Here is a 19,847-nt window from a genome sequence, read left to right on the forward strand (position 1 = left end):
TGTCCCAGATATTGTTATGATGTATCAGAAAGCTGCCTCACTTAACATACATAGCCTTCCTCAGCATGTCGGTTTTGCCGACGACTTTGTTGGCTAACACTATTGGAGTGTCCGTGGAGCTGTGCCATTGTGTTGTGTCATCAGTGGGTTACGGGGATAGGCTATCAAACTTTCTCATCACTCGTATAGGCCATTTTGATCAGGTGATGATGGGTTAATTATAGACGGTCTCTAATGGAAATTCGGTTTGCTTCTGCAGCCTTGCCATTGGTTTCCCTGTATCATATCTGAGGGATTAGCCTAAATAGCTTAGAAATGCTATTTAACACACGCACGTGCACACGCGCCCACGTACAAAGACGCACACACAAACACACACACACACACACACACACACACACACACACACACGGATAGTTCACCGCAGTGCCCCCTAGCGACCATAATTATTCAAAGTAAAAGTGGGCGGGTGCTTGTCGATGGCTGCTTGCGGATGTGGTGTAGCTGAGCTGATCAATAGCTGAACTGGAAGAGTCTGTTCCCAGCGTGCCGCTGTACACCGATGAGTGCCTTTGAATGTTTGGTTTGCAGTAATCAACATGATGAAGTGCGTGAATTGTCCTTTTCAATACAGCGACTCGCAGTTGGGCCTATCTAAAGACGTTGTCTCCTGACACACATAGTGACGGCATTAAAAAGACATTAAGGAGTAGCCAGCCATTTTATTTGTCTCGTGCAAAAAAATTGGCACGATATTTGTATTAAATTCACCAGCAGTGGCGGCGTGATAGCCGTCGCGTTAAACGGCGTTGAAAACAGCAGCAACTAAAGGCAGCAAGAGCAACGAAAACATTTTCTCACTTTGGGATCAGATCAGCGAATAGGGCGCTATGACTGAGACAGTTACGTCATGACATTTTATACGTTTTTTTTCTTCCAACATTTAACAGACATTGCTCTTCATCGTCCAAGATACCTGACACGACAGAATATATATACTGCTGCACTTGACAGTACAGCAGTATATTTGGCGTGTTAAAAATAGCAGAAGCGTGGCTGGAAAGGAGAATTTTGATTTGTGTGCGTTTGTGGTCTGCTCGTGTGCGCGTGCGTGTCAGCGTGTGCGCAAGCGTGTGTTTGTTGGTCATGTGTGCGGTGCTTGCGTGTGTTTGCGTGTGTACCGTGTCTATGTGCGAAAGGGGATATAATGAGGGACTCAAAAGGACTTTAGATTATTTTATTGCATGGCACAACAAAGGAAACGGAGCCGTTGTTTTATTGCAGCACACAACAGCATCTCAAATCCAGCAGGTCTCGGGACTCTCCAAGTGTCAAGACTGTCTGCCTCAACGTCCGTATCTCAAGCTATCGCTGAATTTGTCAAAACGTCAACAGCAGGGGGTTACATCTTAAGCCCATTTTCAGTGCAGACATTTTATTTTATTTTGCTTTAAATGCTAAAATGTGCATATCCGTGTCCCGCCCCTGCTTCTCACGACCCTTCGCTGTGGAAAATACGATGGCTGGCAGAGGCTTGTGTATGGTGCATGGCTGTTCAGGAAGTCTTTAAAGGATTACGGCCTACTGTTACACTCGTTGTTTGCTTTTCCCTCATGACGCATTGCTGCTCCACCGCGGCCGCTGCTGCTCAGTGTTACGTACGCCTGGAGAGAGAGAGAGGGGGGGGAGAGAGAGAGGGAGAGAGAGAGAGAGAGAAATAAGAGAAAGAGTGGTTGATAGAAAGACAGATGGAAAAGAAAAGGGGAGATTTTCCATTTTATTGAAAGCACATACCCTCATACCTACTTTGTACCTACTTTGTGGTATCCATCCTCTAGCTATAGTGAGTAAGTATTGTAACTCGACAAAGACACATTGATATTTTTTCTCCCCCCCCCACCCCCCTCCTGCCCTAGCAGGACAGACTTAGAGCCTGCCTCTGAAGTTAGAGAAAGGTTTTGTCCGACACTTTTAGAACTTCACTCGGATCTTCTGGACAAGGTATAATAATGGTCGTAATTTATGACGTGTGGATCAACATGTGCTCATTGGGCAACAGCTTCCTGAGTGCTTAACGAGCATAAAGCCATACACTTCCGGACATTGATTGGCTCTAGTCGACGAGGATAAAGTGCATATAGTGGGCTTAGTGCTGTGGGTATGTTGAAATAGTCCTTATGGGCAAGGTAAGCTGTAGGTTAACAGAAAGGATCAGAAGACATCCTTTCTGACCGTCCCAGCTCCTTCCCCTCTCTCCTTCTTTTACTCGCCATTGTTCACGTAGCGCTGAATAGGATATTGAGTGTAATTTGATTGTTAAGTGTGAACGTGGATCAGTATTTCATAGCTGAGGGTGCTGCTAAGTGGCCCGAGAGGTCTGTTTGAAATTAGGCCTTCCACGGCTAAAACCAGCACGCAGAGAATGGAAAGGTCTCCAAACGCCAACACTGCGAACCACTAGGACACATGTAATCATATTTATAATAATAAAAATATTGATGATCATAATAATATAGATAGTAATAACAATAGTTATTATGATCATTTTCATAATAATAATAATCATATATTTAATATTATTACTATGTCAATAATAAAAAATGATGATAATAATAATTGTTATTATTATTACAATAATAATAAAAATAATAACATTTAGAGTCACGCAATTTGCAACAGCGCAACGTTTGCATTATTGATGCTAGAAATTTAATAATCATTATTTTCCACCGGACGTGTCTAGCGGATATTAGCTTTAAGAATACTGATGGGATTTTGTTATTTTATTTCATTTATTCATTTTGTGCGGTGTTTTACAATACGCTCGAGAACTAAGCTACTGGAGACGATATTTACTCTTGAAGAAGAGGTGAAAGATGGGAACACTGGCCAAACGGCTTCCTCCCTCCCTGCACAAGAAGCAGCCAGCGCATGTGAGTCGCCTCACAGGCGGCAATAAAACACTAAAAACACCGAGGACAGAAAGACCTCTCTAGTTGTGCACAGTGACACAAGTTCGGGTGCATTCCAACTTCTCAAGCACACACACACACACACACACACACACACACACACACACACACACACACACACACACACACACACACACACACACACACACACACACACACACACACACACACACGTGAAACAGACTTGTACTGTCCTATAAAGAATTGACTTGACTCACTGGATTACTTTGCTCCTTATTTGTTGAGCACTTTCCCTACTGTTGAGTATATATATATATATATATATATATATATATATATATATATATATATATATATATATATATATATATACACACACACATACATATATGTTACTCATGCTCAGTGAATCGTGCACTGAACAACAATGCTAATTCAACTGTTAAATTGTGTAGCATCATGGAAAACAAATTGAAGTGCATTTTCATTTAAATGTTATATTTCAGTTTAATTTGTAATTCTAATGATGATTTCTTTTCTTTTTCTTGAGGGAGGCGGGGGGGGGGTTGTTACTGAATGAATACCCGTAGCATGTTTAGGTGGCATAGCATGTAAGGGTTCATTTGACGGAGCTTGTTATTGTGCAGCAATCATCCCCTATATTATGCTGCTGCGGCTGCTGTTGCTCGCCATGGACCGACAGGAGAAAACAGTGGTCCTTACAAAGCCCCGGCTCATCTTATAAAATACGGCTTGTCATTTTCACGAGCTTAGCACACGCTGAGGTTTGATCTCCATTTTAAGGGATGCATTTTGCGTGGTTTTATTTATGCTCAGTATTTGGTAGCATCAAATGTTGTCACTTGTGCACTGGAATAGAGATGCAGAAAGACCTGCCTCCTATAATGGCCCTATTCCTGCTACGGTTTGTGTTGTTGTTGTTTTGTTTTTAACATCCTCGATCAGCTGAACCCATTGGTCTACGGCGATATTAAACCAAACGGCAGCCGATAAGGCAAATAATAAGCGAATTAAACGTTAACGTGATAAGACGAGGGGGGCGCGACAGTCTCGGACTCGTGCGCCTTCTTTCGCCTCGAATTTGTGCCATGCGGATGTCACATGTGGCCACGAAGAAGGTAAAGGGAAACTTTTATTGCGCCAGCTACTTCCTCCTCTTTGTTCTTGTCTTCTTTTATGGTCCATTCAGAATCTCCAAACAACAGACCAAACAGTGTTGCACGGTTAGCCTTCAAGCATTCAGCCTATTCAGGAAATCGATGAAGAGGGCCGATACGGGCTGGGGAGCCCGCCCGAGATGGGCAGCGTCTGAGCAGCTAAACCAGACGTTTTCAATAACTCCGCTGATTAATGGAAATATGATCGATGGATTCTGGAGAAAATGTGACGTGGTGTGAATTTAAAGCCTCGGCTATTTATTTTTTTCATATAGGGTCGGGGCGGTGCATTTGAGGCACGCCGAATTTTGTTTGCAAGACGAACGCTGATTGTGTTAAATCTGCTGTCCGATTTAGGAGATGTGTTTTGCTACGTGGACCGTGCTAAATGATATAAACGGGAGGTGTTAGAATACTAGCATATGATCACTAGCTTCATTGATTTGATATTTGCCAAAATGGAAGGGTGCGCTTTATTTTGGTCCCTTCTTGCAGGAACTGCACTCTGGTTGTGTTCAAAACCCATCATTTGCTGCTCCACATCTGAGATTATTATTAGTCCCATCTCCCATCGCCGTGTCAGGGGGACGTGTAAGACTAGCAAACAGAAAATAGGGCTGCAACCGGTGCATAATCATTTCAACTCTGCCAAATTTGAAAAGATCTGTGCATAATGAGCCTGTAGCGAACAAGAGGACCGTTCTGACTTGCCCTCTGACGGCTTGTGTCTGACGTGGGCTGGACAGTCGCCCAAGTGACTGAGGTTTTCGTGAGTGGCAGACATATCTTCCCAAAGACGCAGTAGCTACCTCAGGCATCGACTCCACGGTTCACCCCCCCCCCCTTGCTTTCTGCCTCCACATGCGGTGCCTTACGACTGCTCCTCGTGCTACGAGGATTTGCTGCAGAGTAAGTTGTCGGTGATCTGGGGAACGTCACTTGTTTTATTGCCCTCACAGAAGAGACCATAAACGCATTCTTACCACCTCCACCAGCCCCCCCACCACCCCCACTCCCACCCCCAGTTCGATGCACAGGCATGAAAATTGCTCACATGCCGCATGAAACAATTAATACACAATGGAAAATATTACGCGAATGTAAGAATGTTGTCGATATGGGTGGAATAAACACCACATGCTGCGCGCATTCATTTGAATCCCCGTTTAAAGGTAGGCTAGTACACTTGGAACTAAAAGATCCTCTCTATTTATTGGTCCCCAGTGGTCTTCTGCATTTATTGGTATTCTTTCTATCTCAATAGTGGTGTCGTAAAATTAAATGAGTTTTACTCTCACTCACTCTCACTTCTCTCTCTCCCCCTTCTATCTTTCTATCTCACTCACTCAGCCTCAGACACACACACACGCACGCACGCACGCACGCACGATTCCGTACACGCGCGCACACACGCATTGTGAGGAAGGACACAGGTAAGGACATTGTGTCTTGGAAAATGTACTTTAAATGACATAGGAAACCACTGATCCCAGTTAATTTTGATGCATTTTCCTTACTTTGGGAGACGGGGGGGTACACAATATGCCGCTTGCGAGAAATGCGCCTCCCCAGATTAGCGTGCTATATGCCATTCCGGGCTTAAACATAACGCCGGGGTGAACTTCACGTCTCCACGTTGTTTCGAGCAAGGCAGTGTGGGCAGTTATCAAACTGGGGGGGACCTGCGTGGTGTTTATCGGCATTTTAGCGCTAATGTAGCTCTGAGCTAAAAGCTACAGTTTCCCCTCAACTCCTGCCTCTCAATTGGTGGAGAACGGTCAGCTGACGTTGTCATATTGTCTCTCACGGAGCCAAGCCTCGGCTATAACACTCGGCTTTGAGCGTCTTACCGGAGATTGGAAATTAATAATATTGAATCGTCAAAGTAGTCCGCGTCAACTGAGTAAAGCAGAAAGTGGACAAGACGGTCTTCGAGAAAGGTGTGGTTGGTTGACAAAGAGGGAGGGAAGATTTACTGAAGAGGATAGCACTGGAAAAAAAAGAAAAAGAAAAGAGAGACCGATAAAGAAGTGGGGAGAGTTGGAGAGAGGGTTTACAGGAAGGTATGAATTCCTATTTCGCAAATCCGTCGCTCTCCTGCCATTTGTCTGGAGGTCAAGACGTTTTGCCCAACGTGCCCCTTAACTCCACCACCTATGACACTGTCAGACATTTTTCGTCGTACGGTGCTGCTGTGACCCAGAATCGGATATATGCACCTTTCTATTCGCCTCAAGACAACGTCGTATTCGGGTCTGGCAGGGCACAGTATGAATATGGATCAAACGTATTTCTTCAAGACAAGGACGTGCTCCCCAGTTGTAGGCAAACAAACATGGGACTCAGTACACAAAGCCACATTGCTCAAGAGTACAGTTTGGATCAAGCACGAGCAGGAGCCCAAGACCAGAAAAGCAACATCCCGATCTACCCGTGGATGCAGCGAATGAACTCACACAGCGGTGAGTTTTACTACGACAAATAAATTAAGGAAATGGGCCAGTTTTACGATATGTCTTACCAAGAGAGTAAGTTACTTTTTATGGCCCCATAAACCATTACTGTATCCCCTCGACTTGTAGATGGGCCCTTTTCACGTGCAAACAAACACCTTTCGTTTTGAAGGAGGGATGTAATAGTTGTAATCAGTAGCACGTGAGGAATAAACTGGTCGGGAAAGCTCTCATTATTTTTTTTGTTTATCACATCTTGATAGACAAGAGACACACGTTCGGGGGTGAGGTGTTTCTTTGCTTTCCAAATGTTATAACCCCCCCCTCCCTCCCTCGTGGGGGTGTTTTGTTGATTTCTGAGTTAGTCCACTGTAATATTGAGACCCAAAAACTTGGGCTAAACCGCAACGGCGTGTTAAATCAGATCGCGTGAGCCCCATCTTTAAGCCCGTGTGGAGTATCCACGCACCTCAAATATAGTTGAATCGAACGCTAGCTTATATTTATATCTATCTCTCTCTCTCTCTCCATATATATATATATATATATATATATCGATATATCTCATGTGCTTCCCTGCAGGAGTCGGCTATGGGTCAGACAGGCGCAGAGGACGTCAGATATACTCTCGTTACCAAACACTTGAGCTAGAGAAGGAGTTCCACTTCAACCGCTACCTGACCAGACGCAGACGTATCGAAATCGCGAACGCCCTGTGTCTGACTGAGCGCCAGATCAAAATCTGGTTTCAGAACCGCCGCATGAAATGGAAGAAGGAGAGCAACCTAACGTCCACGGTGACTGGGAGCGAACAGACAGCAGGCTCTCCGGAGGAGGAACGCAATGGCGCGGAAGACGAGAAAGACCAGGAAAAGAAAGGAGAGTGAACCACACCAGTTAATTATATATATATATATATATATATATATATATATATATATATATATATATATATATATATATATATATATATATATATATATATATATATATATATATGAAAGAAAAAAACCCAACGTAACTACCTAGGAAACACCGATGGACCAGAGACTTCGCTGCATGATGGCTATACTCTGCTGCTGCTCTCCCACACGATCGTTGAGCCTTATGTACAACAAATCCCCCAAAACATTTCCAGGACGAGCACGTCCCACCAAATCTCTCCACAGCAAGAGCGCAGGATTATAGTGTTTTTTTTTGTTGTTGTTTCCTTTTCATTTGCAAAGTGTTATTTTCAACCTCTCCTCGCATATGAGAGCAAAAAAAAAAAATCTGTGTATTTACCTCCCACACAACACCCCCCCCCTCAAATCCGTCAATGTAAAACTTGATCACTTTAAATCACCTCACCGAACTACAGTGTACCGTAGGCTCAACTCCACATTTTCCATTAACACCCCCCCCCCCCAATATGAAGGAGAGGATCGGACACACACTTATTTTATCACATATAGTGTACTATATTACTTGAAACGTCCGCAGAAAGTGTCTTGCGTAATCCTGAAGGTTGCACGGGATCAAACTGAGATGCCTGTATATATATTCAGTGTATGGCTATACTATGTACATTCTGTGAGGACGTGTGCGCATTTAATCGCTTTGATAGACGCTTCATAACGTTGCGCTTAGCCCTTCTTTTTTATCATTTGAAACGATAGGCTTTTCTTGTGAAATAGATTTGTATACTAGTAATACTTCACTTTTGTTGTTTGGGGTTACACACCCCATGTTTGTTTGTTTGTTTGTTTTGTCATAATTGTGTATCATGAAATAAAATATTTGTTACTTTCACCCTTGCTTTGTTCCTTTGTGGGTATGGCACAACATCCAGCTGCCTGCTGGTTCGTGGACTTATTTATTCCCAGTCGAGTTGGGTCCAACCAAAGCCATGATCGAAGAAAAATAAATAAATAAATAAAAATAACATTTTATCTATTAGCCAGTTTTGGCTTTGCGTAAGCTGCTGTTTCCGGTTTGATTAAATATAACTATTTTGGTTTTTGGCCTGTTCTGCAGTGACGCAGCGATGGACTATCGTCATAATCCAACATTAGATTTGGTGTATTTGGTGATTCATCATCATTATTATTATTGTCGTCGTCGTTGTTGTTGTTGTTGTTGTGCTTTAGTGTCAAACAGTTTGCTCATACAGTCCTGCATCCCACCTCTGTGGGCTTGCAGTGCACCCTATTCTTATTCGGTATGGGCAAAAGCAGCGGTCACATCTGACCGCCCTGCCCCATACCAGACACCAGATGACGCTCTTGTCTTACTGTCTTGCCCTTTTTCGTAAAGATCTCTTGCACGGTCCTCAACAACCAACAGCTCAAAGTTTACCGGACACGTTTCTGCTATTCATCAATATCCCCATTGAGTATCAAGCCAATTTATGACTGGCCAACATTTGCACGTGATCCCATACAAATACCCCATATTTGGGCAGCGCACGTCGAATCAAGAAAAAAAAAAAGATACCGTAGCCTATACTCCACCTATAAATCCTGCATTATTTTTTTTTTTAGGACGGACAGCTCTGAATTTCCAAGGGGGCTACCGAGAAAAGCAATGATTAACCAAACAACGAAACAACTGATACATATAGCCTGCAGCCCCGTGTTTACACAAGGACGCCATGCGTAAAATGAGCTCGTATGTTAACAGTTACACTGTCAGGCCAACAAGCGAGACAACTTCTCCCAACACCATGTTCAGTTTCGATAACTGCGCCTCCTTGTCCGGGCGCCAGTCCCGCCGTTATGAGGGCGCTAATGTCAACGGGATGTTGTTCCCTTCTCCCGTCCCCGCCGCCTCCGTTGAGCTGGAGGAGGCGAAAACTAGCCTGCGTGGCAGTACGGATACCCCTCCGTCGCCGGGAGCGCGTCAGCTAACGATGCTCTCCGGCAGCTCGGCGGACGCGAGGAGCGGGCTCGGCTACGCCGGTAACGGGCTGCCGGGGCAGGGGGACGGCGGAGACGCGGAGCGGAGCGAGAGGTCCGGCGGCGCGGGCGAAGGGAGCGAGAGAAAAGTGGAGAACGCGCACGCGGTAAAGCGAAACGCAGGCGCGAGCCAGCGTCAGGACGGCGAGCAGCGGCCGCAGATTTATCCGTGGATGACAAAACTGCACATGAGCCACGGTAAAGTTGATCTGTTTTCTAACGTGCGACTGTTGGGATGCTTTCACCATTCGCTCTAATGCCGCAACACTTCTTCTTCTTCTTCTTTTTCTTTTTTTTTCCCTTTTTTTTGCCCGTTCCCGTTTTCCTCTTGAGTTTTATAGGCCAAACGCAGGAAATAATAAAAACTCACGGTCATAAATTTTATGACAAAGGCATCCATTGCTCGTAAACCTGCTCTGTTACGGTGAAGAGGTGATACGCGGCTTGATTTATGGTAATATAATTGCATAAGAGAACCAAACGCGATAACGTAATGAAGAATATCACGGATTCGTGTTTTACTTTTTTTCCCGTCGCACTTTAAACACATACTTTTGAGTCAACCTGTGAGTTGAATCGTGTCGTGGCTCCGCTTTAGAGGGTTACCCTTGAATTGAACCCCGGGAACACCAATTGCCCTGACCCATTCGTGAACTCTTCACCTCGAAAAGATTTGAATAGGCATGCTCTTATTGACATGCCTTGTATTGGGACCACCGGTCGCCTATGTGCACGCAGACGGATAGTCCTGCATGTGCTGCAAAGTAGAAGAGCTCGCGTCTTGTCTCACGCGTAGAGCTTCCCCCCATATCACCCTATTCAAGGCCACTTAACGTTGATTTTTGGTATTCCCAAAATTGGGCCTAGTGCACGCCACAATCCGAACACGTCTACACGGGTCACTATACAGAACCCCCCCCCCCCCAACCTTATAATTTTACCCCACCGTTGGGTTTTAGGCCCGGGCCCAGCATTTCCATAAAGCAGGCCATCGTTTGTGTCCTACTCAGCTCATCGAAGTTTCATTACGCATCCACACATCACATTATATCATCTTTATATAACGAGATCAGATTTACTGAGTGATAATACACTGTATTTACATTTTTTTAGTGGGACTGAAAGCTAACTGATTTTAATACCGCTTCAGAATCGGACGGTAAACGGTCACGGACCAGTTACACCCGCTACCAGACTCTGGAGCTGGAGAAAGAATTCCACTTCAACCGCTACCTCAGTCGCCGCAGGCGCATAGAGATCGCCCATACCCTGTGCTTAAACGAGAGGCAGATCAAAATCTGGTTCCAGAACAGACGCATGAAGTGGAAGAAGGACTCAAAGATCAAAGTGAAGGAATAAGCGCACGTAGCCCCACACTGCGAAGTTGTTACCTGACCTCCGGATGAACTGCTAGGAGCAATGACATCATGGCAGTGCGCCGTGTGCTTCATCACCAATTATGTGTCACTCGCTGCAGTTTGGGACTTAATGTATTGAATATCGCTCAGTTTGATCAATCGCTTTACATTGCTAAATTAATTTTCTCTCCCCCCCCCCCCATGTGATGATGACCTTACTTTAGGCTGGCCTACTGCATGGCGGGCCGAGGATGAGGGGAAGAGGACCCCCCCCCAACATTTTGTTAGCTTGTAGATTTTGCACTGCAGTGCATGGAAGGGGTTACACGGTACATGACACTCACACTTTATGTTGTATATTTAGGATAAGAGTATGAAAGGATGACTGACATCCTGCATCTTTATTGGCAATATGATGAAACTGTTTGTGAAATGAAAATCAGTGGAGTGAAGATGGTAACATTTCTTCAAAAAAAAAGAAAAAAGTACCACTATAATAGTGGTGAGTTGTCCAATAGGCAAAAAGTGATATAATTCTTTCACTTGTACAAATGTTTGTTTGTTTGCTCGTTTGTTTTCAATTTATACTCTGGTATGTTGCAATGGAAACAGGTTAGAGACATGGTGTCGATTGTCATTTTCAGAGAGCAGAGTCATTGTGAAAAAATATTGAACCATTGGGGCATCCTACATGTTGTCATATAACCATGCAAATCATTACCTATAATTGGACATTTGTAAGTGATAAAAGTGTTGTAACTTTCAATCGAGCCACTTTTTTCCCTTGGTAGACTTAAGGTGCGTGGCATACACATGGCCTAGAATAATTGATATAGGGGACATATCTGTTGGGTGTAATTAATAAAATCTGTCAATACAAAAAAAAAGCTTCAAACATACGTCTACACATTATTTTTTATTTTTATTTTTTTTTTACTCGTAAAATATATCAAAACGTCCATTAATGGGGATCACATAACAGGTTGGTGTACTCTAATGCAATCGTTAATTTGCTGGATATTTCAGGAAAAAGAGAACAATGTGTTATTAAGGATCTTTTGTTTTGTTTCCTTGCGAGCGATTTTGATTGGTTGTTTATTTTTCTGCAGCGTCTCGGCGCTGATGCGTCTTTAATGACTGAGGGATCTTCCGCTATTGTCCCATAATGAATCAGGGAAGTCTCCGCGAGACCAAGGCCAAACTCCTCTCGTGCGCTCCACTTTTGAGTTTACAGCATTTCCTTGACTGACAAACGCGCATTAAAGTTTAAGGCCCTAATAAAACTTTATTGCCCACCCACCCCTCCTCCCCCCCTTTCTACCACTCCGCCACAGACTCCTTTTTCCTGTTTTGTCAGGGTAGGAAGGGACGCACGTATAGGCTGTGATAACAATCGCCCACAACAAAACATGAATGGAAAACGTTGGTTTCCTGTGACCTCGCCATTTCTTGCGAGGCCATATGGCTACTTTATAATATTTCCCCCCCCGCCTTTGAAGCTGGAATCAAAGTAACAATGTCAGGTGGACGCAACTAGGCGCCAAGTAGCTTGCTATTTTTAATGAATGGCAGCGTAACCCCCCTATAGTTACCGTAAGTTAGCGGATGACGCAACGCGGCCCAGAAGTCAGACCCTGTACAAGCTCACAAGCAGTAGCAGCGGCAGCAGCCGAACGAAGAAAATAAAAATCAACTCACCTTTTAAATTACCAGCTCCCTACACAGAACCTCCTTTGGCAGCTACCGCAGAGTCCACTTTTTCTCTGCGCACTGCATTGGTAGGCCTATAACCTAAGGGGGGGACCCAGTAGATTGAATCCCATTTTGTATGTCTTTTCTTTTAAGCGTATTTTAAAGTTTACAAGGTTACTTATGCCAATTGCCCCAAGCAGGGCCTGTGAATGGTGCATGGGAAGCACGTGGTGTCATTTAAGTGGGTTTTATGGCCTGGAAGAGCTGACAAACCTTCGATATATACACATCATATATAATCTTAACTGTCCGGAATCGCAGCTGCTGGCTTCCCCTGCTCCGGGGAGGGAAGAGCTCAGTGCAGGCTGGGAGCGCTGCCCGTCTCCGCCGGACCCCCGGCCCACTCCGATGGCTCGGCACCCAACGTAAGACCCCCCGATTCTCGCAGAGGCCTCGAACAATTCCCATCTTCGCGGTATGTCACATTGTCCATGTCTATTTTTTTATTCTTATTTTAGCGGGCTTTTTGTCTCTGCAATGTCGAGCTGGACTATTAAACTGACCCAATTTGAAGTTGGCGTTTTATTATGCGTCAGGGACGCACGTGCGCTTGTCCGGCGATTACTACCGCTACTTTAAACGGTTATTTATTTATTTATTTATTTATTATTTGGAAATGACACCAAAATAGATGAAACAATAAAAAAACAAACATGTTGCCTTTTTACGGAACTCTTGTTAACGTGGCGTTGCCCCCCCATGTTAGTGATTTCTTTAAATTCATGCCGACATTTGCAAGGTTTGTTTCCTCTCGAGCGAATCAGGCTGAGGGAGAGGCGCGAGCGTTTCTCCTTCACAGGAAATTATTCTCGTCAAAGTTTTCAGCTCACGTGTTGCAAGTTTGTTTTGTGCAGTTGAAGCCTATCTGTAAAAAGCTGCTGGAATGATTGCGTGGGGAGAAAAAAAAACCTGCCAAAATAATCTCTCTCTCTCTCTCTCTCTCTCTCTCTCTCTCTCTCTCTCTCTCTCTCTCTCTCTCTCTCTCTCTCTCTCTCTCTCTCTCTCTCTCTCTCTCTCTCTCTCTCTCTCTCTCTCTCTCTCTCTCTCTCTCTCTCTCCATCTATTTCCCCATTTCCTTTTTTTCGCATTCTTTGCTCATCTCTGGCTGTCACACAGACACACGAACAAACCCAAACAGACACACAAACAGGCACAAACAGACACACTAACACAGCGGATTATGCGAACTGTTGAGTCTAAATGCTGCTTTCAGTTCATCCACATGGTACTTAGTGGCTGGATGCTGATGTAGACTGTGACGTGCTTGCAGAATCTACACACACACACACACACACACACACACACACACACACACACACACACACACACACACACACACACACACACACACACACACACACACACACACACACACACACACACACACACACACATATGTAGTTGCATGTGGCGCTGTGTATAATCCGGCATAGATCAGTTTTAGGCTAAAAGCTATTCAAATCTTTCATAAACCAAAATAACCACTAAAACGCAGTGTCATCCCACAGTGCTTCATGGCGCCGTTATTAAGTGTTAATGAACTGTGTGTACGATTATATGAGGGCTAAATTAATATCTGGGTGAATTGAAAGCATGTCATACACGTAACGGAAGCACAGGACACAGTAATTATGGTCGCAAGCTGTCCTTAGGATAGATAAAGCGGACATTTGCATTGTCCTTGCTCCTTTCCACGGAATGCACATTTCTTGTGAGAATACAGAAATATCAATAATTGTCGAATGAATGAACAAGCACCTTCCTGTCCTTGGTTGCTGGTTGTCAACATTGCGGGGGTAGATATTACTGAATCGATCACTTTGGAGACTGATGAGGCAGCGTGATCTTTTAAGCTCAATAGTTTTCACTTGCTCTATAGGGCAGTGCGTTTAATGGCCCATACGTCTTGGACAGCAACTCACAAATGCCATATTTCCTTAATCAATGCAGGGAATTGCAAACGGCTCATCCCGATATCATGTGGAGAAGAGTTGCTCTTTGATAGAGCAAGGTATATTGCTCCACACCCCTGGAAGCTAAAGCTGGGTATGGAAATGTTTTGGATCGTATTGTAAACCAAACGGAGAGTCTTCAGACTTGGGGTCAGTGATCTATAACACATGCAGGCTATACACAAACACACTCTGGGTTCAACGTGGGCAGGCCAGACATGTGCATCCTTCACTTGTCATACATTCTCTTGTATAATGGATTGTGTACTCTCTTTTTTTGGCAAATTCTTTTGGTGTTAGTTTATTTTATCGGTATCAATACCAGTTTTTGTTCTCAGCTGTGGCGGGTGAGCACCTATGCACTTCCAATAGGGGGCACTATGTAACATGCTCTCAGCAGGGGAAGGCGCCTCAAGCAGCCACGTGTTAACTACAGTATGGATAAAAAGGAAATGGGGGTTCTCCTTTGTCACCCCAACTTTTTTATTTATTTTTTTTACAGTTTGCAATATGACTTTGGCTACGACGTGGAAAAGTCCTCCTTAACAAGATGACAGTAAAAGAAACACGAGAAAAGGGTTGCTTCTCAATTTGAAATTGGCTTCTCCCACACTGTTTACGATAAATAATAATAAATGATGATAAGCAAACCTGTGATACGACGTGCATATATATATATATATATATGTGTGTGTGTGTGTGTGTGTGTGTGTGTGTGTGTGTGTGTATGTATGTATGTATGTATGTGTATATATATATATATATGACCATCCAGATGTATATGCATGAGTATGCAATGTGTGGACACATATTTTTGCTTATGCTATGTTCTGGACTGCTGTATTGTCATGTGTGACCTTTGAAGCTGACACTGTCATTATTCAATCGACAGAGGTCATTTCCGGGTGAGCACAAACTTCCCCTTGTCTAATATACAAGAACCACAAAGTACAATTTTTTTTTCCTCCCGGATATGGCTTGAATTTATCTCCAATGTGAAGACAAAGTCGTCCAGGCACATTGAAGTCCAGGGATTTCTATTCATAGACTTGTTTGCCCAAGGAAATATCAAATGCCTGCACATTTGGTTTAGCTGTCTGAAAATGAGCCGTCCTAAATTAATTTTTCTCCTCGGTGCCAGTTCTACAGGAGCTCGTCCAAGCTTTTCTAGGGCACCTCCCTCCAGTTAGGCCAGATAACAGAGGGGAGATCTGTGACAAGGGGAGACACTGGAGGCATCCTTACGGTCAAGTTATCCTGCAACATACCGAAACGGTGATTCACTGGAAAAAAAAAACCATTAGGAGACCAACGATCAGATCACGAGACGATGCGTAGTGACGTCATCCGTCCGTATTGACCCCGTTTAGTGAGAATGGTGTTTGCAAGTGCATCTCATAGGCACAAACAACGGATAACGTCTTCCTACCTGGACATTAAACATTTACTTAGTTGATTTGACAGACAGCGAACATTTCCGGTCAGAATCACGTGACCAAATATGACCAAATATGATCAGATATGTTTTCTATCATATGCAAAGACCCAACCGTTTTTTTTCCCAAAAAAATACCCTTCTTTGTATCTTGTTCTCCTGCATATCAGTCTCCACGTTAGATAGGAGGGAACCCTTTCCACCTCACGGTTACAGGAAGTTCATTTAATGAACGTTTCCAGTCTAATTTTCGTTTCCCCGCCTGTTTTTCAGACAATTCATCGGGGGTGGGGTGGGGGGGGTGAATTGAGTGGGATCGTGGATCAGTAAGTGTTGCCCATGGCCTGCACACCTGCCTACATACAGCTCTTTTAAGGACGGCTGACGGGTTGATGTGGATTTTTTTTGTATTCTTTTAAAAAATCCTTGTAAAAGTCTGGACGCATCACCTGGGTTAACGGATTTGGTTGGCCACTTCGGTTTATTTGGCTCGCCAATATCGACCCTTTTACATTGTGTGATATTGCATCCAAAGGTTTCAAATTATAACGTAGCCCCTCTTTTGAAATGTAACTAACATGCCACCGGTGAAATCTATAAAATAAGCGAGAGCTGAGGGGCAATAAACAGGTTCATGCATCGCTGCTTCTATACCAATAAAGTGAATGTGGGACCTTGTAACTTCCTTTTTCCGGCTGAGCATCACTTTGATCGTAGATAATGGCACACACGAAGAAGAAGAAAAATCAAATTAGATATGTATTGGTGACGTGTTTTAGCTGCGATATCACCTCTGTTCCGCTGAAGCCTTCGGAGGACGAGGCTACACACTGGCCGTGTTTTTGCACTTTAATTAAACCGCATTTCCTTTGGCGCACACAACACTTTTAACGTTGGTCCACTCGGGAGGACTAAATGCAGCGGAGCCATTAGAGCCAGACGCTGATTAAAAGAGCATCACGCACATTTTCATCAGAAAATTGCGATATTGCTTTATAACAACGTGTGCTGTCTGTCTGCTTCACGGGCCTGGGCCACCGAAATAGCCTCGCACTCTCAGAGCAGCAGATGCAGGGATTTATTTACTTTGTGAGCACATGTACATATGCCAACATGCTTGTATGGCTGTTGGTTTTTGCAGGGGAAGGGGGGGGGCGTAACTATTTCTCAAGTGAACAAATGAAACATCAAATTAGCGCGCCTGAGGGCCTCATTTTTTGTGCTTCTACATTATAACTAGTTATTGAACTAGGTGCACGATCTGAAAGCCATTTGTGGGGGGAGAAAGAATCCATTGCTGTTTCTCCATCAATAATCCTTGGCAGTGAACTATTGGAAGCAGTCAAACGCGAGGGGTGAAACGCGGGTCAGGCTGTCTAACTAATATTAAAATGCGTCCACGAGAGAGCACGGGGCGAGAGGGGAGTTTTGGGGGGGGGGGCTGCACGGCTCTCTCAGACTGCTGGGCTGGGGGGGGGGAAGCCATATATTTAGATGAGCATATTACAAAGCGAAATAAACACGACTTCCATTTTTACTGTTTCTTCATCAGTGCACCACTGGCGGTGTTAGCTACCGCGTCTTCCAATCAAGGGAAGAAGAAAAAATCAATTAAATTGATACACAGGCGATATGCAACGAGATATGAAGATTTTTTTTGTGTGAAGGCGTTCATATTTCCCACGTGCACGTTCACTTGAGTCAATGCCATCGATTCGCAGTTTTGAGCATCTCTGCTGCTTTCAACAGCATCCAAAACAGGTCGCACGTCCGATATTCCATTTTTTATCCGGGCTTTTCTCATTAGCTCCCCAGCATGGCAGGCAGAAAGGTTAGCGAGCGGTCAGTATGGTAATGGCGGCCACAAGAAATCGTTGGGGGACAATAGCAACTTATTTTTCATCGGCGCTGTCACGCCGTCCCTTTTGTGTCCACCGTGTTTGTGACTGAATATTCATATAGGAGCCACCTCAAAGGCAAGGCTTGAATGTGGAGAAAGAGAGACCCTCTCGTCCTGGGCTTGTTGGTTCGCGTGCTCTTGTGTGCGTGTGTGCGCTCATGTGGTGCGTGTGCGTGCGTGTGCGTGTGTGCGTGTGTGTTTGGGGGGAGGCGCACAAATATATACACAAGAAAAAAACTTCAGAAAGGAATGTGCTCACGACAAAACTAGACCACCCCCCATCCTCCTCCTCCCTGTGTTTGCGGAAAGCGTGACTTCAGGTTGAGTCCGACTGACGTAGAAAGCCGCACTCGCTGGAAGGCGTCCATCGCGCACCCCAGTATTTCTTGTTCCTGTGCTATTTCTTGCTTTCGCTTGCACGGAAACGTGCCTCTTAGGCCACCTTCGCGGTCTCTAACGTAACTCCCATTAGTTGTCTATATGTACCCTGTAGAACCGAATTTGTGTGAAGTACAAACAATCGCAAATACGTCTCTACAGGAATACATGGGCAACTGAAACACTACGCCAGCTCACTGGATCCCTCTGCCTCTCCAGAGTCCTGCCCCACCGGTCCGGCTCTAGCATAGCGAGACGCATCCTGCAGCAGCGGACAGCGCTGCCGATGTGCTGCCATTGTTACAAAATGCATTGTTATAGCACCCCCCAAAAACCTGTGTGGACTGTGCAGCGAGGCCACAGTGAGTAGACCCATCTGTGAGTGTGTGTGGCTACCACTGTGTCAGACCCTGTAAAACACGTAGGGAACTAGAGGTCGTTTAAAAGTGACTGATTTATGGCTTTATTGCTCTATAAAACGCCTCTAACATCCTTACCAGAGGCAATAGAAATGTCGTGCGCTCTCCGTACACACAAGAGCGCCTTTAGAAATATGCCAAAGCATGTCTTCTTCTTCTTCTTCTTTTTATTAATCATAAGATATTGTGTAATTATGACTTTGAAAACAGACACCTTTTGAAAAATCTGAAATTGCCTGCTGACGATGACCAACGGATTGCCTTGTGTTGCTCATGTTAAAATTATAGTGACGTCAATTCTGATGGCAACATTTTCATGATTATAATAATAATTATTATTATTATTTGCCGTTTTAGCTGCTGCTGTCATCGTGTCAGACGGCATAACAATGAGGGAGACCTCCAAATCATCTTGATGTTGGCATAGTCTGAGCCAACAACACCAAGCTCTTTACACGTTGCCTGCAGCTAATTGACTGAAATCTCAACATCACTCTACAGGGTTTTCTTATTTTTTTCATATTCTCTTTAAAAAAACAATCAATCATTTCTGTACTCACTCCACAGCTCCAGTATAAAGGATATCGTGCTCTGGTCAACGCTTCATTGATTGCTGTGAAACCTGGCATTTGATTGTCTCACTTTTAACCCTAAGCCTGCACTGCACACAACCCCAGAGTCGTCTTTTCCCATCTGAGGACAGTTAGGGTATCTGACAGCTATTATTTTACTGTGTTATGGATTGCATTACAAACATGTTCATGGAAACAATCACAGTTTATATTGCTTGCCATACTGTAGCTGTTGTCTGCTGCAGGGCCAAAGATGATCTATAGCATAACTCCTAAACTAATCCCTTCTGTATATGGGGCCAAAAAGAAAAAGAGAGAAAGCTTTAGTTGTGGAGGCCTTGTAAGCAGTAGCACTCTTCTGAGGTGTCAGTCACTAGGTTGCATACAAATTGGTCGGTTATGTGTCATCGTTTAAGCAGTGACAAAGTGTGTAACACGTAGGTCCTATAATGTTTTCTCTTTCGAGTAAGAACTCGAGGAATTTTCAAAGAGCAATTCGTTATATGGCAGGGGGTTAACGTGAGCGTTTATAGGACGACATAGAGACAGGACAAGAGATGGCCAACAGCAGCCAAAGGAAG

The 19,847-nt window shown here is 44.3% G+C and overlaps 2 protein-coding genes across 2 annotated transcripts; both read left to right on the top strand.

The window, feature by feature from the left end:
* The first annotated feature begins 6,082 nt into the window (after positions 1-6,082).
* On the top strand, positions 6,083-7,451 carry LOC130134304 (homeobox protein Hox-C6a). The gene is made up of 2 exons (XM_056302221.1): positions 6,083-6,573; positions 7,147-7,451. Exons 1-2 carry the CDS (start codon positions 6,177-6,179, stop codon positions 7,449-7,451), a joined length of 702 nt encoding a protein of 233 aa, XP_056158196.1. The 5' UTR covers positions 6,083-6,176.
* Positions 7,452-9,192: 1,741 nt separating this feature from the next.
* Positions 9,193-11,744, top strand: LOC130134303 (homeobox protein Hox-C5a-like). The gene is made up of 2 exons (XM_056302220.1): positions 9,193-9,698; positions 10,651-11,744. Exons 1-2 carry the CDS (start codon positions 9,197-9,199, stop codon positions 10,857-10,859), a joined length of 711 nt encoding a protein of 236 aa, XP_056158195.1. The 5' UTR covers positions 9,193-9,196; the 3' UTR covers positions 10,860-11,744.
* The last annotated feature ends 8,103 nt before the right edge of the window (positions 11,745-19,847 follow it).

The sequence above is a fragment of the Lampris incognitus genome, chromosome 2 (assembly GCF_029633865.1).
Source record: "Lampris incognitus isolate fLamInc1 chromosome 2, fLamInc1.hap2, whole genome shotgun sequence".
NCBI lineage: Eukaryota > Metazoa > Chordata > Actinopteri > Lampriformes > Lampridae > Lampris > Lampris incognitus.

What these genes read in the sequence shown, in the direction of transcription:
- LOC130134304 (XM_056302221.1), top strand. Translation starts at nt 6,177, where the DNA reads ATGAATTCCTATTTCGCAAATCCGTCGCTCTCCTGCCATTTGTCTGGA. An exon ending in GCGAATGAACTCACACAGCG is followed by an intron (nt 6,574 to 7,146) that starts GTGAGTTTTACT and finishes GCTTCCCTGCAG; the next exon opens with GAGTCGGCTATGGGTCAGAC.
- LOC130134303 (XM_056302220.1), top strand. Translation starts at nt 9,197, where the DNA reads ATGCGTAAAATGAGCTCGTATGTTAACAGTTACACTGTCAGGCCAACA. An exon ending in AAAACTGCACATGAGCCACG is followed by an intron (nt 9,699 to 10,650) that starts GTAAAGTTGATC and finishes ATACCGCTTCAG; the next exon opens with AATCGGACGGTAAACGGTCA.